This window comes from Plasmodium chabaudi, assembly GCF_900002335.3.
Source record: "Plasmodium chabaudi chabaudi strain AS genome assembly, chromosome: 10".
NCBI classification, from domain to species: domain Eukaryota; phylum Apicomplexa; class Aconoidasida; order Haemosporida; family Plasmodiidae; genus Plasmodium; species Plasmodium chabaudi.
In genome coordinates, this window is record NC_030110.2 from 857,970 (window position 1) to 880,237 (window position 22,268).

Consider the following 22,268-nt stretch of genomic DNA (forward strand, 5'->3'; position numbering starts at 1 on the left):
ATGTAGAAATGCATTTGCAATATTTTTATAAAATTATTTATATCAATCTATCTATACACAGGATTAGTTTTCCCGTTGTTCCATAAAATTTATTTGAAAATAAAAATACGATTATTAAAAAGTGAATTGTGTAAGGAGATACTCCTTTCCTTAGTAGCTACTTAACGATGTTGATAAATTATTAATTAAACATAATTTTATTATTTTAAAAAAAATATATTATATAATTACCGTTTTTTTTTTGTAATATTTTTTCTGTGTTAAAAATAAATACTTAAAAAAAATATGAACATATATATGAATGTATGTATGGATATTTACTGACATATTTGTACGTGTTAATTTTAAGGTGAATAATTTATGCGTTTTTTTTTAAGAGTTATGTATGAATAGTTAATTAAATATTTTTTTCCAGTATAAAAAACTTATTCTATATGTACTGCTGATAAATAACTTATATAAATAACCAAAGGTGAGGCTCGTTTGAGTTCATCACTTTGTCATATTTAAAAAGAAAGTAAATTGAAAAAGTGAAAAGCGTCGAATCTCAAAATAACGAAGCAACTCGCTCTTAAAATGAGTTCCCAAAATGGATATAAAAATAAAATTAATAAATTTTTTTAGAACAAAGCATGGCATGTCACCAGTTTCATGTACTACTAAATGGAATGCGATAAGAGCAGGTTCGTAAAAATGGAAAAAAATGCGAGGAACAAGGCCTATTGGCTATTTCCGATATATGGCAGTGTGTGCTTGTGGTTCCAACGAATATTTGGTTCTATACCTTTACTTATGTTATCATTTTTTTCAATTTATGTTTTTATTATGGTTTGTAGAAAAGCGAGGTTTGACCTATTACCCTTGCCGAAGACAAGAGGGCCATAAAATAGTAATGCCATTTAAAATAAACAAAATAAAATGAAATAAAATATTTTTTTAATCTATTTTAACACAACATATTATGTGATAATTTTTAGGAACTGATGCTCGGAAAGCACAGGAAGAGAAAAATAAACCCACCTATTTATCCAATACATCCAAATGAAGAAAAAAAAAAAAATTTAAATAATTTTATAACATATAAAGATTTAAAAATTCGATGGAAAAATACTTCTAAAAATTATAGAAAAAAAGTAACTATAGCTCGAAAGTGGAAAAACTTACATTGTCTTTTACCTCAAAATAAGGATTCCTGTATTTTTATTTTGCATAAAAATTTACCAAGAACCCGAAATAAAAAAGAAGATACTCCTAATTCGATTATTGAAAAGGATGTAGAAATTGATAATGTGAAAAGGTTGGTACAAGATAATAAAGAAAGTGAAATAAGAAGTGATAACACAAAGTTAGTTGTACGTGGACGAAGAAGAAATAAACAACCAAATAGATGGGAAAACAAAATTGAAGAAAATACCAAAGTAGATTGTATTAATAATTATTATGATAAGCCACCAAAACATTTAGAATATCTTATAAAAAAAAACGAATTATTTTGTATATTTAAATCCAATTTTAGAAATGAACATAAAGTAACAATAGGTGATATTGTACAGACAGAAAAGTTACATCGAAAAAAAGCTGGTGATGTTGTTTATTTTGGTACGATTCTATTTGTAGGATCTAAAGACTTCTCAATTATTGGTAAGCCTACTATTCCATATTGTAAAGTTAAAGCAACAATCGAACAAGTCACATTAAGTAAAGAAATTTTAAGTTTTAGATATAAAAAAGTAAGACGATCAAGTAGATTCTTAAGAGTCAAACATTGGATAACTATATTAAAAATTGATGATATAATAATCGATTTAAAAAGTGAAATACATGATGAAAGAAATAAACCATTACAAATACTTGACTTATGGGCAAATAGATGGTTATATCAAAAGGAATTAAATTTTATTAAATTTGATAAAAATAATACGCCTTTAGCAGAACAAATATATGATTTAGTAGAGCATCAACCAAATACTTTACATCGAAGAGGCTTAACGAAATGTTATAGGTTCCATCCTGATCCTTATCTCCCACTTTCATATTAAGCTAATCATATAGTAATCCACAACATTATCAAGCTTTACCAAGCTTTATGCATTCACAATGCTCTATCCCATGGCCAGCACCGCCACTCGATAGCAGTTGGTGTGGCTTCCTCACTATCTTCATTTCGCTATTTTTCATTTCGCTATTTTCGCTTCTCACCATTTTCAACACTGCAAAGTTTTTTTACTTTTTCCATATTTTTTTGTTTATTTTAACTCTTGTTTTGTTTATGCGTTTTCAAAATTTTCAAAATTTAAAAAATTTTTAAAATTTATTAATATGAAAAATAGGGTTTAATTATGGGCATAATATTGTACGCATGTTTATGCACATCCAGGAATATTTTATTTAAAATTGTTTTTCTATTTCATTATTTTGTCATTCCTTTTTTTTTATTTTACATTATAAATTTCGAAAAAAATTATAAGATCATTTACATTTTTTATATACACAAAAGTTTTTTATGATAAGAATAGTTAATAAAAATTTATTATTCACATATATATTGACATAGGCTGCTTCAAAATATACACGAAATAATTTTTCTTAGTATATGCAGCTTATTACTAATTAATAATGTATAGAAAACAAAATAATGGGAATAAAATTTGAATTTTTCCGATTTTTTAAATTAAATTATTATTCATTTTACGTTAAAAAAGAAAAGCTATATACATTTCTTCACACCACAACTGCATATTCCCTAGTTGGCCTGACCATTTACTTAGGTAATGCCTTTCCCCAAGATTGCGCTCGTTCACTCTCCATGCGACTGTGCTTATGTTTTCAAACCTGTTTATGTTTTCAAACCTGTTTATGTTTTCAAACCTGTTTATGCTGCTTCCCAATTTTAGTGATACATATGCATGGGCTGATAAAATGCGTTCTTGCCGAGCACATTAAATTTGTGAGCCTTCTTGAATGACTCACCATTTCATTTACTTCGTTTTATTTCGTTTTATTTTTTCCACGCTTTTAGGGTATTCCTTTTTTAATATGTGGAATGAAGCTGTGCATTATTCATATAAGCACTACGTAAGAAAAGAGGTAAACTAAAAAATAAAAAGATAGCTAGCTAAAATAACAGTGGCCACAATAATTGTACTGCCTCCTATTTGCCCACAAAATTGTATATACCTACTATTAATATTTTCCAACTTTATTTATCTAACTTCTTATAGAAACAAAGAAAAGAATTATATGAAAAAATCCGAACCGCACGAGACATGGGCCTAATCCCCCATAGTGAAGTATCCCGTTAAGCTGGAAAAAAACTTCGAAAAACGTAAAAATTTTCAAAAAAATTCGCATAAAAATTCGCATAAAAATTCACGGCTACTTTAATTTAAAAATATCGAGACGTGCCCAAACGGAAAAGCATAAAATAAGCTGAAGATATATACAATTTTTTATTTACAAATTTAGTAAACCCAAATGAGTGGCACACGTTTACAAAAGCATGCAAGTTTTATGCTTGCGCTTTTTTATTTTTTTAAACTCGGAAATGGAATAGTCAACTGTTCATGCCACCAAGAACTAAATAAAGATGGATATCCACTTCCTATGTATTTTAATTATAATATGAATATCAAATTTTTATTTGATTATTTTCAAGCAGAGACTATGAATGAATTCATATTCTATAATGTGTTATGTGTACTACTAGGATTTTTATCAATATATATTAAAATAATTAAAAAGGGAGTAACCAAAATAGAAAAAAAAACAGAATTAAAAGAAAATCTTCTTAATCTTAATAAGATGTGTGCATATTGGAGATTTAACTACACACTTTTGACCTTCCTTAATTATACAGTCGATTATTTATTAATGCTAATTGTAATGACATTTAATGTTTATATATTTTTAAGTACCATGTTTGGAGTATCTATAGCTTATTTATTTCTAGGCCATAAAGTTATGAAATAATTGCATGTTCATATGAATATCTATTTTTTTTATTTCATTTATTATTTCATTTTTTATTTCCGACAACTTGTTCTGCTTTCATAACAACTGCACTCAACACATTTTAAGCTACATTGTGAAAAAGAATTAACATGTAAAAAATAAAAAAATAAAGTAACCATAATGAGACTGTCAATGCAATACAACTGTAGCAGTGGTGAAAAAAGTAAAGGAGCTCCTTTAAATTATGAAAATTTTTTATGTTAACCCTATTTCCAAATATTGTAATTGCATAGTATTTTTTTATTTTTAATTAAATTTTTACATATACAAAATTAATAAAGTTAAATTATATAAGAAGAATAAGTATATTCTTATTTTTTTTTTTAAATATTATTAAAGCGCTTTGATTAATCTGTCCAAATATATTATGTATATATATTTATTCCTATTTTAGTTACTCTCATATTTGGTTAATATTGTATTTTTTTTTTATACATTAAGAACATGAAAAACAGCTCACCAAAAGGAAGTTCCAAGTTTTGCATCAAATCAAAACAAACAAGCATTCATGCGACTTTTGAAGGAAACAAAATTGCAACAAAAACATTTCCTACTAATCATACTGGAAATAATAATAATACAAAAATATGCCAACCTATAACAAGTAAAAATAAAACTATATTAATCCGGAAAAAGCCAATAGGTATTGAATGTAAACAAGTAGAATTGAATAAGTCAATCATAAATGAAAAATTTAAATCTGAAATCCTGAAAAATGGTGTGACAAATTTTTATTGTAAAGACGATAAAAATAATAATATACAAAAAGAGAGCAACTTAGATTTGATGAAGCAAAATAATAAAGAAATATGTGCTGAAAAGGTGACAAGAATAAGAAACAACAAAAATAGCTGTAATTCTACAACGTCTATTGCTTCAGCTTTCGTCCCATATGCTAGCATGCCAAATATAAAACAGAACGATGATGTAGTACCAAATGCCTTAGCTAAAGCACCACAAATTTTGTCAGCAAAAACAACTAGCGATAATGAAGATAATAGCAGTAGTAATGATAACAATGTTTGTGTCGAAGAACAAAATAAAGACAACAAACTTGGGCTCAAAATAAAAAGCCACAACTCAGGTAATAACAAAAATGAGTGTCTAAAAGAAAATAGCAACACCAATATTAAAAGTATTAATGATATTAACCATACTAATAGTAATAATTCTCATATAAATAAAAAAAAAAATAAACCATGTGATGACAATTTATACAATGAAAATTATATAAAAATGAAAGAACTATTAAAGGATTATAATGAAGCTGTTAAAAATAAAAAGGACACTGAATTTGATATGAATGTTTTTATTGAGAGATATGATATTATAATAGATGGATTATTTAAGCTCGATAATATTGAAAACTGTGAAATTAAAAAATCTATAATAAAAAAATATAAACAACTTTTTGAAAATAATAATGCGATGAAGTTTTATAAAGGAATAAAAACTTTAGTATGTGAACAAAATATAATAATTCAATATATGGAATATCATAAAAAACTAAACAAAAAATATGCCCAAGATTTAAAAGAAATACAAGACTCAAACTATATTTTAATAACACAAATTAATCAACTTAATAAAAATAATATGATGCTAAAAAAACTTGTCGATATCTTATGTATAGATCGTGACAAGAAAAAAAATGATTTATCAACATAAATATGTACAATTTTTTTTCTGAACAGCTAGCCATTTGGTAATTAAAAAAAAAAACTAGCTTTATCCTATTTTTTTTTTGGATGGAAAAAAAAATTTTATAGCTATATGTATATACACATGAGAACATGTGTGGAAAGATATTTTACATTTATTTTTTCTCATTTTTGGGTTGTAAATTTCCAGGTGAAATATAAAAAAATTTATTATTTCATTAACTAGTTGTATATCCTTCTTAAAAGACAGGGATATCCATATATGTTTTTATTTTATCCTCCTAAATAGCTTCGTAACTATTCATCATTTATAATATTTTTTTAAGTATACAAACGGGGGTATACAAGTTTGTTTAGGCATTTATTGTTACATATTAATATGCATATGCGGGGTAACTACAAAAGTAGTATACATATTTTTAGGCATAAATATGTTACTACTCTGGATTCTGTCTTTTACCATACATTTTTATAACACCATTATATTTGTATTTATATTTATATTTATATTTTTTTTTCTCAAAAATAAGAGGGTGCTGATATGCTAAAGTAAAAGCCTCTTTTAAATTATTTTTTTCATAATTTTTATAAAATAAATTACAAAATTAATTAAATATTTAATACAAATAAATTCTCCTTAAAACATGCCCTTGCCCATTTTTTTGTCATACCTACGAAAAAAAATTGCATAAATTAAGCGAATATTATAGAGTATACTTTTTAAAATGATGAAACAATAAATCATATTGTTTTATAATAATTTTCTTATTACTGATTTCTGCGAAACCGGCCCTTGTTCGTATTCTTTTTCATATAGTATCGCTTCGTTTTGTCTAAGGTAAAAAAATAGTATGCATGGATGTAAACATGTGTTATTTTCGCAAATGGGAATGGATTATATATTTTTTTTTTTCACTTTTCTTATCATTTTCGCTACGTACCATCATCTGCATTGGTTCGGTCGTTTGGTGGTGCCTTTGTTTGTGGCGGATTTCCGGTTTTCGGATCTTTAAATTTAGAATTATTAGATGGTATAAACCTTTTATTTTTATAATCATTTGCTTTGTTCTGCGGAATTTGAGTTGGTTGATTGTTTTTATTTTGATCCTGCCCATTATCAGATTTTTCTATATCACTCTCTTCTTCAGACGCACTATAATTTCGTCTATAAGATGTTGGAGCAACTAATTTGTTTTGAAAGTTATCAAAGGAACTACTCGATAAATCATTGTCTAGACTATCTGACATATTTAATTGGTTTAGAATTTTGTTCTTTGATTCTTCATCTATTATATCATTTACATATTTCGATTTTTCTCGTTTTTTTTTATTAAGCTTTTTCATTAATTCTTGTTCTTTTAATATTTCTAAAATATTTTTATTTTTATTTTTTACACTTTGATAACCATCATGTCCAATTCTGTCATGTTCAGAATCAACATACTCATGCTTTGTATTACTAGCTATATTATTATTAAATTTATTATATTCATCATTTTTTTTATGAAATACAGTATTGTTTATTTTTTCATCACTAGATATATCACTTTGATCTATATTATTTTCATAATTATTCATTTCAAACGATTTTTCGGATTTGTCATTTTCATTAGTATCATCTGACATGTCATCTAAATTTTGTGTAGGCATTATGGAAAATATATTGTCTAATGTGCTAGCTATTATAAAATTATTTTTTTTTAATATTTTTAAAATAGCATTAGAATTATTTAAGTTTGTTATTTCCTTAATTTGATTAATTTCTTGTTCGTATTTCTTTTTCATAAGCTCTTTTACTTCTTTGTTGTTTTTTATTTTTAAAATATTATTAACATACATGTAAAATTCAATATCTAGCTTATTTTGTAATACAAAATGTTCTAAGAAATTCCATTTAATTATTTTTATATCATTTCTTAAAAAATAGAAACTTAACTCACTACTTTTTTCTTTTAATAAGTCGATTATAAATGAAAAATAAAGATGTTTTTTTTTCTCCTCTTCATATATAAAACTGTATTTAACAAATTTCTTCAACGTTTTTATAAACTTGTATCTTAAAACAAGCACGTCTTTTTTTACTCGTGAGTCCACAGTGCCACAGTATATTTTTTTTACCTGAAAAGAACAAAAAAAAGTAAGAAGAAAACATGTATATGAAATGTATTTACATGAACATGCTATAAAAAATGTAAAAAATTATGACTTGTTCAGAAAAATTGTAAAATTTTTTTTTTTACCATTTCAAAATATATTTGTATAAACAAATATAGAAATGATTCTTTGCCCTCTTTTAATATATCAATAGACAAAGTATTTAAATGGTCCTTTTTATTATCATTATTATCGTAACATAGCAAAGTAGAAAGAATGAGATTCTTTGATAACTTGTTTTTTTCCATATCAAAAAGATAAAACTTTTTAAAAAATTTTGTAAAACAATATACACAGGTAATAAATTCATTTATTTCAAATATCAAATTATTTACATTACTTTTTTTAGTTGTAAATTTGTCTAATTTTTCTTTTATATATTTTATATGTTCATAAAGTAATGATATATATTTATTTATATTAAAATAATATAATTTTGTCATTTTATATAAATTATCCAGTATTTCTTTTATTTTCTCTTTTTCTAAATTGTGGTACATCATTAATATATCCATAAATATGTTAATTTTCATAAATGTATATTTTATTATATTTGTTTCGTTTTTATCACTATTTATATATATCTCTAGCATTTTTAAATAAAACTCTAATATATATTTATCTATTACATAATATTCATTTTCCTTACAAGCATCACTAATATATAAATCATCATAAGCTCGAGCCCCTTTTTGTAAATGTGAAAAAAAAAAAAAACATAAAGAATCGTTTTTTTTAATTGTTGTAATTATATAATCATCATTTTGGCTCAACAAATAACTAAAGCATTTTCTTATATAATCTATATATAGCCATTTGTCTTCATCATTTTTCGTTTCTAATTCCTCCACATATAAAAAATGTTCCTTAAAATATTTATTTCGATACATCATGTATTAGTATCAAAACAAAAGTCCAAGTATGAATAAAAAATTATTATAAAAACGTGTCTATGAAGCTAGAAATATTTGAAAAACAAAAATAGTCTCTTCAATTCTTCATAACATATTTTCTCTAATTTTTAATTTTGCCAAAACTCGATGCCTTTATTTCGTCCATTAAATTTATACTTGATAATTTCCCACTATCCTTTGATCGATTTTTTATAAAATAATCACATTCTATATATCTTTGTGTGCAATTCCATATGCACTTTTTGTTTGAGTTGCTCAAGCTTCTTTCTAAAATGAAAGAGGGGAAGAAAGCGATGAGAAATAGAAGATATGAAATAAAAAGAGATAAATTTTAAACATAAGTTCACAAAACAGGAGTGTAGATATACTTGCATTTTCTTTCTATTATACCTGGATAACTAACACACTTATCAAAACAGTAGGATGATATTTTACAAGTTTCTTTAAAGGATGATATAATCTGACAGAAAAGGGAGATATATATATGTTTGAGAATATATTTATTATTTTATTCGCTTTTTTACATGCATAGGTAATGTAAACAATGCGGATCGTATATTTATACATTCATACCTTGTTTAATGTATTTAGCTGTGATAAAAAATTATCTATATTGCCATCTTTTGTTTCGCTATCCATGGTTTGATATAATAAAGTGTGTCACGTGAATTTTCATATATATATGCATATAAATGTTATTATATTTTTCCAAACTAATCAAATTAAATATTTATTCAATGAGAAATGGTTGCCGCAAAAATAAAGGAAAATAAAACAAAGTAAAAATAAATAAACGGTGAAAAACAAACTGTATAGATGAAATAAGGATACAAAATTGGCATAATATAATGTGGAAATATATATTTATAAATATATTAGAAATTGTAAAAAAAACAATTTTAAATAATTATCCAAAAATTTATCAAAATAAAAAAAATTCTATAATTTATTTGGTACTACAAGCATAGATCAATGATGTATACATAAAAATTGTGAAAAAAAAAGCGGAAAAAAAAACGGAAAAAAATATGTATAATTTTTAAAATGTTACCTTTCTAATATTATATTTTTCTTTCTTTTTAATTTACTATTCGATGTTGGATAATTTTTTAATTAAGTTTTAATATTTATAATTATTATTTTATTTTTTTTTGTACCATTTTGTTTGCGAGATGAAAAATCATGGATATGTTATCACCTTTTAGTTGTTTAATGTAACAGTTTTTGTAGTTATGTTTCTTAATTATACAATATTGAAGGATTTGTAAGAAATTGATAATAAAGAGGAAAATGAATAATATCAATAAGCAACTCATTAAGGATATATATAAAATCGGTATGTTATAGATATATGAAAATTGAGAAAACATATTTATATGTATATACTTTTATGAACAATGGATTGTGGGTCATACATTTTTTAAAAACATAAAAAAATGAAATATTTTGAATTCAATTTTACAGGCCTCGAGCATAAGGACTTTATAAATATTGATAGTTTGGAAGAAATATATGAAAAAAAAAAAAAAGCAAAAATAAAGAGGAATGAAATTGTTTATGCATTAAACATTCTTGAAAATGCAAGAGCATGTTCTATTAAAAATGAAAATAATAAAATTATAACTCGAATGCGAACTGAAGAAGTTACAAAGAAATTAAAAGAATTAAGTGACATTGATTTTTTAATTTTTAGTAAAGTTGAAAATAGTCAAAGTAATGGAATTTGGACAGCTGATTTGCGAAAACAAACAAAGTTACTTGTAAGTTTTTTTTTTTTATTATATGTCTGGCAATTTTCACCTGAACATGCAATTTAATACCATAAATTTTCTGAACAGTGTTCATAAAATAGTTGCATATGTGTGTAATGTATATATTCAATTTTATTTCATTAATTAATATTTTTTTTTTGCTTATCTTAAGATCCACCAAGTTCAAAAGGGCTTAAAGTTTTTGTGCGAATGCAAATTAATCAAGCAGGTAAAAAAAACATATTTGTCTACCCCCACCAATGTATCCAATATTTTAGTATGCTTCACATAACTAATAAATGCTGTGTTGTTTTCTTTTTTTCAGGTTAATAATATTCACGTTAAAAACCGTAAAATGTATATACTATATGATATAGAGGCTTCAGAGAAGGTAAAAATTTAATTGACAAAAAAAGAAAATGTTTATAATGAAATAGTATGAACAAAATGTGTGTGCTTTTCCATTTTTTGTATTCACCTGACATGTACATGTAAATAACCATTTTTTTTTTTTTTGATGTTATTAGGTTATTGGCGGGTCATTTTACAAAGACGGTGAATTTAACAAAAAGGTTGTTGATTATATAAGAGAGAACATTTGTTTTTATTTATATAACAATAATAATTCTAATGTTACGTCTGTTATTAATTATATTAAGAAACTTAATAATAGTGTTGGCTACTTTTCTGATAATGATATATATAGAGTTATAAAAACATTATTATTTGAAGAACGAATTAAAATATATAAAAATAATGATAATGAAGAATTAATTTATTATTATAATAATGAAAAAAAAAAAATTCTTAATCAATTTCCGTGTTTTTCTTGTGATATTTTTAATAAATGCAATTTCGATACAAAAACCAATATCAACCCAAAGACTTGCTTATATTTAAATGTTTATCTTAATTTGGAGGTATAAAAAAATATTTTTATTTATTTTTATACTAAACCTGTCACAATGCAGTAATTTTTTTTATGCTACATACACAAATCTATGGGTCTTGCCATTCATGGTTTTATCAAAAAAGTATATATGACACACACATTTATGTGCCTTCCTTTTTCCCCTTCAGAATTAATAGTAATAGCTAATTGTATAAAATATGAACAGTTCAGAAAAACTAGCGATACAATGATATGATAGCAAAATATTATGACAACTTTGGCTTTTAAAATTATTACCTAAATAGGGAAATATTCAAACTTTTAATAAAAATTTTTCCCCTCTTTTATTTTATTGTTTATTTCGTTTTAAATTTATGAGTTGCTTTATGAAATATATTAAGATATGCTTTAAGAATTAGAGTATTTAAAAAAATATTTTGTTTTACCATTTATTATAAATTGCTTTCTTAATACTTTTAATATTAAACAACATTTTTTTTTATGTTTTATTTGCATACAAAATATATCCAGCATATATAATGTTGTTTTTTTTTTTTTTTTTTGCAAACACAATTATACACATTTTGGACAATCTCCAAAAAGTATTTCTACATGATTAATGTGCATTTTTTATTTTCGTATAATAATTAAAAAAAATTAAATTAAACTCAAAATTGTCACTAATAATTTATACTTGTTTTGAATACTCATATGTTATGGCTTTACCCATTTATTTCAATACCGTTTATATTTTTATTTTTTATTATGTAACATAAAAATATAGACATTAATCAATGAAAATGAAAATAAAAATATATAAATATAATTTAATTATGAATGTAGAATGATAAAGCTGGAAAAATTGATATGCTATTTGCCAAATAAGCCAAATTTAAACTTACAAAAAGACATTTTTATTATTTTTTTTGGTGGCCTTTTACTATTAAATGGTATAACATTATGAGCAATAATTTTGTTTTCCCCTACTAAGTTTTAATTTACTTTCTTTTTTTTTAAGTAATAAGCTATATAACAATTAAATGTATTTATATAATAATTGAAGAGGAACATATGTAGAGTGATAAATAAATTGAATAACAGTTTGGCATACATACTTAAGAATGGATTATTCTGCTTTTCTAATATTCATAAAAGTTTTAACACAATTCCCTTAAATTATGACATAAATTATAAATATTATAATTTTTTTTTTTTTTTTTTTTTGAAAATATTTCTTATGTACCTTATATTAACAGAAAAATGGTACTATAAATTTGTAAAATTGTAAAAAATTATTAAAAATAAAAAAATAAAAAAATTCAAAAAAAAACAAAGTCAACGATCTATATATAAGGGCTATTAAAAACCACTTAAATCGCTTAAGCAAAAAACACTGCTACATAGGTAGGTAATTTTCATATGCACTAACATTTGCAAGCGTATTTGCTGAAAATGTTTATATATAATATTAGTTATATATACAGTATATTATTTATGCATATATATTATAAAGTTCACAAGCCAAGGTCATAAAGCAAATACAAACGTTTGAAACTTGTGCATAAGCATAATATATCATGTATGCTTATTACTATAATATATGGAAAACATATTCTTGTGATTAATTGCGTATAAAAAAAATTACGATGAAAAAATATGTAAAGGTATGACACTTATTAATATGTATACTACTATATGTATTAATCCTTTATGGAAAAAAATAAATAAAAAGAAAATAATTATATTTTGTAAATAAATAAACAAACAAAAAAAAATTATAAATAAAAATAATAATTATATAACAAAAAATTGTTATTTTAAAATTCATTAGTTTTAACTTTTTTTCAAATAAACATATATTTTATTAATTTTTTTAATCTATACTTTATAATTAACTTTTAAAAGTAAGAACATCAAATAAAAATAAAAAACCTTCATTATATTTTACCTTTAATTCAGTTTATTTATTTGTAAAATTATAGTAATATTACAATTTTACATATTTTAACTTTTTATTTTATTTTCCCCAGTGCCTCCTAAAGAAAGAAAGACGAAAGAGCAGATTGCCGCAGCAGCAGCAGCATCAGGAAGAAGCAAAAAAAAGGTATAAAAAAAAGCAAGCCAATTGCACATAAAATATAGTTACATAATTATGCATAGCTTGGTATATATACATATACATACATATACATGCATATACGTACATACCATGCATGAACATCTTTTGTGTTGCCTTTGTAGAAATGGGGTAAGGGAAAAAACAAAGAAAAATTAAACCATGCTGTGTTTATTGATAAATCTTTACAATCCAAAATTTTGGAAGTTCAAAACATGAAAGTTATTACCCCATCAACTATATCGGATAAATATAAAGTCAACTTAAGTGTCGCTAGAGCCGTTATTAAATATTTAGCTGAGAAAAATTTAATAAAGGAAGTTTGCATTCAAAGCCACTGCCAAAAATTATATACAAAAGTTGCTTGAAAAGTTAATCCATACAACATGTACATATGTATACATACACGTGCATAAAAGGCACATTTATTTATGAATTTCATGAGAATTTTTTTTTTTTAATTATTTTTTTTTTCATTTCCCCTAGCAATACGAACGTGGGTATATATAATATACTTAGGCATATATATGGGGTGCTTATTTTTCTACATATAATGTGTTGTATTTATTTATATTGACAGTACAATTACTTTATCAATTACTCGTAAAATATAAATGTAAATATAAATGCAAGTGCAAATGGAAATGTAAATATATTTGCATCCTATGCATGTTGAAAGTATATCGTATTGACACTCTTCAGAAAAAACAAGTTTCGAAAAAAAAGTTATAGGGGGAATAAATATGCCATAGTAAATTGAAAAATGAAAAGGATGGAAAAATTATAGGACAATATGAATAAAGCTATCAAAGCATTCCCAAAAGGTTTATTCGACCCTATTTCGAAATGCATAAGTAAAAAAGAAAACATAAGCATGCAGTTAAAATAAATGAAATAATATGATGATAACAAAACAGTGATGCAAATTCTAAAAAAGTCATATAAAAGATTTCTTCTTTTATTTATTTTTTTAAATTTGCAAAAAATATGAGCTATATATTATACTAGTCATAGTTACTCTGATATTTCATTTGTTTTGGCATTTGCTTTATGTGGTATATTAGTATGAAAATGGAGAGTGTTTAAAATTTTGGGAATTTCTATTATTTTTAATAAAGTTAAAACAATATAATAATGGTTAAACATGTAATAAATATATGACTATGCCAATGGTTGAATTATTATTTCATGTTGTATATGTTCCCAAAAAAGAATATTCCAATTTCTGCCCAGCTTTCGGTAGAATATAATATTTTTTTACTATTATCAAATGGTTTATTATGTGCTTGATTTGTATTGGATTTAGTTTCTTCTTGGGTGTTCGATTTGTTAGAGGTATTTGCACTTCTTTGACTTTTTAAGTACTCGATTTTTTCTGCTGCAAATGCTAAGGGTTTTATTAAAATATCATGTTTTTCACAAAACGTAAGAAGAAATTTATTTTTTCCTAATAGAATTGGTATATCAACAGTTAGCATAGCATCTAAATCGATAAGACTATCTCCAATAAATGTAGTTAATTTTTTATTTGGATTATTTATCAATGATGAAACTTTATTTACAATTAATGCTTTATCAAAAATTGAGGATATACATGCCGTTTCGATTGTATCTCCGTTATTGTAATGACTATGTTTTATTTTTAATTTATTGCATTCATAAGTTCCTTTATATTTTCTAGTATCTTTATCATAATTATGATTCTTTAAATAGTATACATTAAAATATTTTTTAAGTTCAGCATAATAATGTTGTTTAACTGATTGTAAATTATTTTCCGAAGAATCTTTTGTTCCTTCACAACCCTTTACATATTTGATAAGATTATTTCGTATTGTGTACATGCAAAGTTGTTTCTTAAAATTGAGAGTCACAACATCAAAATAAAATTCATTTATATTTTTGTTTTTAAAATTAATAAACTTTAAAAATACTTCTAAGAAATAATCATTTAGGGGAAATAGCTCATAATTTTCATCGATTATTGAATTTGCTTTATCAACACTTATATCTTTAAATATTCCATAATAAGATAATAGCATTGAATAATTTTTATGTAGTTTACAAACTTTTTTTAAAAAATAATAATAAGAATCAGAAAAAGGTGCTGATATATCTTGTTTTTCATTAAGCTCTTTAATAATATTCGATTCAAATATGCTATACCATTTCTCTACCTTTTTTATGGATAACAATTTTTCTTCAACACTGAATTCATTATTATTGTTATCATTCAGCATGTCTATATTTATATTTTGATAAAGGTCGATTTCTTCGGGTGATAAATCACAATTTCCACTGAGAACGCATTTATAACAATTACTAATCAATAGTTTGAAAAACATATAATAGGTATCTCTTTTTGTAATTGTGTTATCAAAATCGATAGCAATATAATTAAATTCATTGATAAAGCCACTAAAATTATTTAATTCTTTACTTTCATTATTGTTAAAATATTTTAAGAAATTATTTTTTTCTTCACAAATTGCATTTTCATCTTTTATATTAATTTTATTTAAATGAGTTTTAAATAAATCTGTGTCAACATTAAATTTGGGTTTGTCAAACAAAGTAGTGTCAAAGTTTGGTTTATTTAAACATTCCCCTAATGCCTTAACACATTTTATATCATTTTCTTTATTGTTAAGTAATTTTTCTAAGTATAACGGACTAATATCTGAAAAGTTGCAAATTTTTTGGAATATTTCGTTCATAATATTTTCATATTTTGCACACATTTCTTCATAATTATTCTGACTGTTCAGAAAAATTTCGGAAAATGCATTTTTTTTTAAATAAGTAGAATATTTAAAAATATTTAAATCTTTTATTATGTTTTCAATATTACAATCTGATTTTTCTAATCCTTTTTTAGAAATAAAATATAACATCATTTCATTTAGTTCCATAAATTTGGATTCTCCATATTTTAGCATATGATTATAGTGTGGACAAGTCGATTTGGAATTTCCACCATTTTCATTTTTATTTAAATTGTTGGCAGTGCTAGTAGCAGTACTATCTGCATTTATACTTCCTTGAGCCATTCCCAGCAATTTTTGACTGCTACTTCTTAATGAACAAGTATAAAAAAAATTGGATAAAAGATATATATATGAATATAAGGCATATAATATACTTAAACAATTTGCATTATTATCTTTGCACAATAGTTCAATTATAAAATATGCATATTTAATTAAGTTAACATTATTTGGAATTAAATTGGAATGAATATCTTTTTTGCTCATTTTTGATAAGCTTTCTAATTCTTCTGAAGTTTTTAGGAGAGTGTCTTTACAAAATTGGGTTAAATTATCATTTATGGTTTCATTTTTTAATAATATATATTCAACAATTTTAGAATAAACATATAAAAAGCATTTATAAGAATTAAGATATTTATTTCTACAATTTTCACCTGTATTGTTAAGTAAACAAATTTTTGAAAAATCGTTATATAGCCATTTATAATATTCTATTTCGCTATATTTTCGAATTAAATACATGTGAAAAAAATTAATTAAATTTTCATTACAAATACTACTTTTATCATTTGTTACGTTAGTATTTATTTTGAAATTCATAACATCATTATATTTTTCACTTTTATGATAGCAATTTAATATATTACTAAAATAAGTATTTTCAAAAATGATTTTATTTTTTATATCATTATGTGCACTTTCTATATGTGCAATATAGCTACTAAGCTGCTTGTCATTTAAAAGTTTGTCTTTTTTTTCGTCATTTTGTACGCTCGTTTTGTAGTGCGAATTTATTTCCAAAAGAATTTTGAGATCCTGTTCAAATTCCTTTTCTCTACTTATTTTCAACCGTTCTATTAATAAGTTTATGTCCTTCATTTTGGGTTATATGTTGTAAAAACTATATGGCTATAGTTACACTAAAACAAAACTCTTCGTATAGGTATATTTATTTATCTCCTCACACTTAATGATGAAAATTTGTATAATATTTTGTCCAGGAATATAAATTTAAATTGTGTTATCTACTTAGTTAAATGTCTGTATATATACGTATATAATTTGTTCAACCATAAAATATATTTATATGTATTCGAGAATGACAAAGGGCTAACATACTTGCGTATGACAACTTGCAACTATATTAGTTTTAAAACAATGCCTTTCTCTTTTTAGAGCTAGGCAGAAAAAATGGATTGCATTTTTTTATAATTAACTATTTATTACTTATATTTTTTGGCTTCTTTATAGAGAAAATTAATTTTTTTTAAAAGCTCATATTTTTTTATACTGTTACAAAGGTCCAAATTAAAATGGAAATCCAAATATATACATATTAAGGATAAGCATAAATGTAGCTAAATTAAGAAACCCCTGGAGAATTTATATAATTGTTAAAATAATCTTTTATTTTAATATTATAAGTTTTATAATTTATTAGTAGGTAAGATTTTTTTATATTAACGAAGGCCTTCAAAATCAGGTGAATAATTCATATATTAATAAACCATATAAAAAATACTAAGGCATGCCCAATGTAGCATAACTATGTGTTTTATTATCTAAAAGTATACGTGCCGTTTTACTATTCAAATCATTTATAATTGTTTAAGCCTATGAATATATTATTATATAATTAAAAAGATCAATTTATTTATTTGCTGCCTGATAAAGTGCAGTAAGCGCCCAATAGCTGCATACATGAAAGCATGCATATCCATACTCAAAAAAAAACGATTTATTTTTTCGACGATATTTTGAATAAACTAGGCATAACCCAATGTATGTATAATACCAAAATATGGTAAGGAGAGGGAACAAATAAATTGATTTAGTTAATTAAAAACAATAGAAAATTGTTATATTTTTATTCTTTATTTATCTTGTTTATAATATATTTTATTGTATTATCTATATTATTGACGATTACTATTCAATACTGTTTATGCACAACATAAGTAATACGCGGTTGAAAATTCTAACCACTCCCTTTTTTAATAAGCCTTTTCGTTTTTTCTCCAAATTTGGAATACAATCCAAATTAAAATGGGAAAATTCGAATTTAACAAAAGCTGGTCATAAAATTATTTAGAAAAAAAGGTAGAGATACATACATGTAGGCATGGAAATATAAAGCCTCGAAAAAAATAGTGACGACTATAATAATTATTTTTATTTCCACTTTTTTTTTTTTTTTTTTTAATAATTGGACACCTAAAGTGACCAAAATTTTTGCATTAGTAAATTATGTTTGTGCATTGTTAGTATATAATATATTTTAAAAAAAAAAATAGCATATTTTCAACATAAATTTTGTTTACATATGTATAGAAAAGTTTAAATTAAATAAAAAAATATATTGGGTATATAAATATATTTATAAGTGAAAAATGCAAAATACGACAATTGTATTTTATAACATTATCAATGACAAAGAAGATAAAAATTCACAAAATGTTTTTTATATTTCTAAGCCAGCAAATTTAATAGCATTAAGTGACATTAAAAATGAATTTCCTTTGGTAGGGACTTATCATTTCAGGTTTGTCCACTTTCATTTTAATTATATAGTTACATGCTCATATTTTTTATTACACCTATAAATGGCTAGCTATATGCAAGCACATTTCTACCTGCACTGTACATAAATAACTTTATCTTTTCTTTCCTAATTTTGATATATACTATTTATAGATTTAAAATAACCCAAAACAACAATACTGTGTGGGTTGATATCACTGATGAGGCTTCGAATGTTCCCAGTTTTAATTCGTGCATATATATGAAAGTATGCTTAAAAAGGAACAAACAAATTACATATATACATAGCCAGTGTAAAAGGCCAAGATAGCGAGATAGCGAGATAGCGAATAGTTTTTTTTTTTTTTTTTTTTTTTCCACATTTTTTAATTTGGCTATTTTCCACCACCCCCTCTTATTTATTACTGAATATTTCATCCTTTAATTTTGTTATTAACTATAGGTTTTGAGATTAAGTTGGATAAACAGTAAAAATGATAAAGCGACTTTAAATAATAAAAGTATCAATGAACGAAGTTTGGCAGCTTCTTATGAAAATGATAAAACCATTTTTGAAGAAAAAAGGACAAGTGTGCATGAGGTTAGTGATATTAGTAAAACCAAAGCAAACATTGACATGCTATTATTTGAGACAACACCGAATAAGCCCAGTCATGGAAATTTAGAGGACAAGAAAGGTAAACGCAAATACCATCACAAATATAAATACAAACTTAATCAGCAATTATGTAAAAGCTATGTATATATTTACATAAATATTTCACACTATATCATATTTTCTTTTTTCACATAATTTTACAGAATATACTAAGGACCAAAATTATTTCGATTTAATGTTTAATTAGATATGTGTGTTGTATATTGTTCTTATTGTCCCTATATGATTATATTTTAAAAATTTTTTTACTTTGATTTTTTTAATTATTTGTTTTTTTTCGACTTTTTTAAGTAATGTACCATTTACCTTTATGCATATTTTTATGCTTAAATTAAAATATTTTTTCTTACCTTAAAAAATTTATTGAAAATTAAAAAAAAAAACAAATCATAATTAATACGTTAAAATATTTAATGAGAAAAAAAAATAATTTTACCTAATAACAATTTTGTGCAAAATAGGCAACACATAACTGCTTCATTTAAATTATATTCTTATTATGTATTTTTTTACAATTTTTTTTTTACAGTTTTATTATATTCTAAATTAGTATGACTTACATATTTGTATTTATTTTAATCACCATTTGGAAATATAAAAACATATTGTGATTAATTTTTTTAACATGTATATACATTTTTATGTCATTGTTTTTTTACAAAATATAGTTAGTTTTTAAGTGTGGGGTTAAAAATATTTGTATATGCTAAAGCATATTATGGCATATATATGACGATATAATAATGCCATTTTATTTTGTAACCCTTTATTGTTTGAATTATATTTTTTTCGTTTAACAATGGAATTGGTTTAATTTTACAAAATGCTTAAAGACATAAATTCGTATTTGTAATTTTTTTTTCACTTTTTTTTCATATTATTATATGTTTTGTTTGCACACACTTTTAAAAATATGAACGCTCTGATTTTGGTGGGGGGATATGGAACACGCCTAAGACCTTTGACCTTAACTACACCAAAGCCATTAGTTGATTTTTGCAATAAGGCTATTTTAGAACATCAAATTCTTAACTTAGCAAAATCGGGAGTTAGTGAAATAATACTAGCCATTGCTTATAAACCAGATAATATAAAAACCTTTGTAAATAATTTACAACAAAAATATAATGTTAAAATAATTTTTTCAATTGAAGATGAGCCATTAGGCACAGGAGGACCAATAAAGCTAGCTGAAAATTTTTTATCTAAATATGACGATTTTTTTGTTTTCAATTCAGACATTATTTGTTCATTCCCTTTGGTTGATATGATGAAATTCCACAAGGAAAATAAATCGCTACTAACCATTATGGTAAGACTACATAACAAGGGTCCAAACAGACATGCAAATAAATATGTACATATTGTGCACTACTAAGTTTGGCAAACCTAAACATGTTGGCGATTTCTTTCTTTTTTGGGCAGGTAAAAGAAGTCGATGATCCTCGATCTTTTGGAGTTGTAATAACAGACAATGAAAAAAAAATTCTTAAGTTTGAAGAAAAACCATTAATCCCTGAATCAAGCTTAATAAATTCGGGAATATATATTTTAAATAAAAAAATATTAAATTGTATTCCGAAAAGAAATACATCCTTAGAAAAAGAAATATTTCCAAAGCTAGCTAGCGAAAATGTGTTATATTTTTATAAGCTAAATGATTTTTGGGCAGATATTGGAAAGCCATCTGATTTTTTAAAAGGCCAAGCATTATATTTAGACAGTTTTGAAAGTTTGACAAATTTTGAAGGATTGGATAATTTTGAAAAGGATGTAGAAAAAACTGTCCTGCATGACCGCCTACTAATTTGTTATACTTTTACTGAACCGAAGGAAGATATACAAAATTGTAATAATAAAAATAAAAAAAAGCTATTTATAACATTTGAAAATATTGATGAATTAAATAAATTTGATGAAAATACAAATCAAGTTTTAAATGATATAAAAAAATTATATATAAAAATCGAAGGAAATGTTTTAATTTCTTCAAATACTGTTATAAAACATAATTGTTTTTTGGGAGAGAATGTAGTCTTAGGTGATAATGTTATATTAGGTGAAGGATGCAGAATTAAAAATTCATGTATTCTTAAAAATTCTATTGTTAATTCATATACTTATATTGACAATTCTATAATTGGCTCAAAGTCATGTATAGGCAGTTGGTCAAGAATTGAAGGCTTATGTGTGGTAGGTGAAAATGTTAATATAAAACCGGAGCTTTTTATAAATAATGCATTCATTCTTCCATATAAAGAAGTGATAAGCTCTATTTATGAGAAAGGGGCAATCATTATGTAGTCGGGACGGTTACTCTCCTAATCTTATGTAAGCGTGCAGAAGCCTATCCAAATATGCAGACTTTTTTCGAATTAATTTGTTTAAAATAAAACTAATAAATCGACGATTTTTCTCACTATTCGTATGTGCATATATTTCATTTATTCCATTTTTCATCTCGTTTTATTTCGTTTTATTTCTATGCGTGTGTGTAAAGGGAATACACAAAGCATTTTCGACTTTTTTTGATTTTTCTCTACCTTTTTTGATTTATATTTGCGCGCACATAGCCCTTGC

At 24.2% G+C, this 22,268-nt stretch overlaps 11 protein-coding genes across 11 annotated transcripts; 8 read left to right on the plus strand and 3 right to left on the minus strand.

The window, feature by feature from the left end:
- Nucleotides 1-983: 983 nt before the first annotated feature.
- PCHAS_1022100 (mitochondrial ribosomal protein L21 precursor, putative) lies at nt 984-2,039 on the plus strand (the record flags this gene model as incomplete). The annotated part of the gene is made up of 1 exon (XM_016798373.1): nt 984-2,039. The coding sequence occupies one exon, from the start codon at nt 984-986 to the stop codon at nt 2,037-2,039; it is 1,056 nt and encodes a 351-aa protein (XP_016655590.1).
- A 596-nt stretch (nt 2,040-2,635) lies between these two features.
- PCHAS_1022200 (cytochrome c oxidase assembly protein COX14, putative) lies at nt 2,636-3,302 on the plus strand (the record flags this gene model as incomplete). The annotated part of the gene is made up of 3 exons (XM_016798374.1): nt 2,636-2,768; nt 3,020-3,087; nt 3,222-3,302. The coding sequence occupies 3 exons, from the start codon at nt 2,636-2,638 to the stop codon at nt 3,300-3,302; spliced, it is 282 nt and encodes a 93-aa protein (XP_016655591.1).
- A 172-nt stretch (nt 3,303-3,474) lies between these two features.
- PCHAS_1022300 (copper transporter, putative) lies at nt 3,475-3,969 on the plus strand (the record flags this gene model as incomplete). The annotated part of the gene is made up of 1 exon (XM_738565.2): nt 3,475-3,969. The coding sequence occupies one exon, from the start codon at nt 3,475-3,477 to the stop codon at nt 3,967-3,969; it is 495 nt and encodes a 164-aa protein (XP_743658.2).
- Nucleotides 3,970-4,455: 486 nt separating this feature from the next.
- Nucleotides 4,456-5,679, plus strand: PCHAS_1022400 (conserved Plasmodium protein, unknown function; the record flags this gene model as incomplete). The annotated part of the gene is made up of 1 exon (XM_738566.2): nt 4,456-5,679. The coding sequence occupies one exon, from the start codon at nt 4,456-4,458 to the stop codon at nt 5,677-5,679; it is 1,224 nt and encodes a 407-aa protein (XP_743659.2).
- Nucleotides 5,680-6,309: 630 nt separating this feature from the next.
- PCHAS_1022500 (conserved Plasmodium protein, unknown function) lies at nt 6,310-8,719 on the minus strand (the record flags this gene model as incomplete). The annotated part of the gene is made up of 4 exons (XM_016798375.1): nt 6,310-6,343; nt 6,445-6,505; nt 6,614-7,790; nt 7,913-8,719. 4 exons carry the CDS (start codon nt 8,717-8,719, stop codon nt 6,310-6,312), a joined length of 2,079 nt encoding a protein of 692 aa, XP_016655592.1.
- Nucleotides 8,720-8,840: 121 nt separating this feature from the next.
- On the minus strand, nt 8,841-9,379 carry PCHAS_1022600 (mitochondrial import inner membrane translocase subunit TIM8, putative; the record flags this gene model as incomplete). The annotated part of the gene is made up of 3 exons (XM_016798376.1): nt 8,841-9,007; nt 9,131-9,200; nt 9,314-9,379. 3 exons carry the CDS (start codon nt 9,377-9,379, stop codon nt 8,841-8,843), a joined length of 303 nt encoding a protein of 100 aa, XP_016655593.1.
- A 651-nt stretch (nt 9,380-10,030) lies between these two features.
- Nucleotides 10,031-11,577, plus strand: PCHAS_1022700 (DNA-directed RNA polymerase III subunit RPC6, putative; the record flags this gene model as incomplete). Its single annotated transcript, XM_016798377.1, has 6 exons — nt 10,031-10,076; nt 10,205-10,500; nt 10,664-10,720; nt 10,817-10,882; nt 11,019-11,411; nt 11,572-11,577. 6 exons carry the CDS (start codon nt 10,031-10,033, stop codon nt 11,575-11,577), a joined length of 864 nt encoding a protein of 287 aa, XP_016655594.1.
- A 1,709-nt stretch (nt 11,578-13,286) lies between these two features.
- On the plus strand, nt 13,287-13,867 carry PCHAS_1022800 (40S ribosomal protein S25, putative; the record flags this gene model as incomplete). The annotated part of the gene is made up of 3 exons (XM_016798378.1): nt 13,287; nt 13,414-13,487; nt 13,625-13,867. Coding segments are annotated over 3 exons (318 nt in total).
- Nucleotides 13,868-14,680: 813 nt separating this feature from the next.
- PCHAS_1022900 (conserved Plasmodium protein, unknown function) lies at nt 14,681-17,368 on the minus strand (the record flags this gene model as incomplete). The annotated part of the gene is made up of 1 exon (XM_740424.2): nt 14,681-17,368. The coding sequence occupies one exon, from the start codon at nt 17,366-17,368 to the stop codon at nt 14,681-14,683; it is 2,688 nt and encodes an 895-aa protein (XP_745517.2).
- A 1,511-nt stretch (nt 17,369-18,879) lies between these two features.
- PCHAS_1023000 (DIX domain-containing protein, putative) lies at nt 18,880-19,875 on the plus strand (the record flags this gene model as incomplete). The annotated part of the gene is made up of 4 exons (XM_740426.1): nt 18,880-19,031; nt 19,184-19,277; nt 19,473-19,707; nt 19,832-19,875. The coding sequence occupies 4 exons, from the start codon at nt 18,880-18,882 to the stop codon at nt 19,873-19,875; spliced, it is 525 nt and encodes a 174-aa protein (XP_745519.1).
- A 726-nt stretch (nt 19,876-20,601) lies between these two features.
- PCHAS_1023100 (mannose-1-phosphate guanyltransferase, putative) lies at nt 20,602-21,992 on the plus strand (the record flags this gene model as incomplete). Its single annotated transcript, XM_016798381.1, has 2 exons — nt 20,602-21,000; nt 21,114-21,992. The coding sequence occupies 2 exons, from the start codon at nt 20,602-20,604 to the stop codon at nt 21,990-21,992; spliced, it is 1,278 nt and encodes a 425-aa protein (XP_016655596.1).
- Nucleotides 21,993-22,268: the final 276 nt, after the last annotated feature.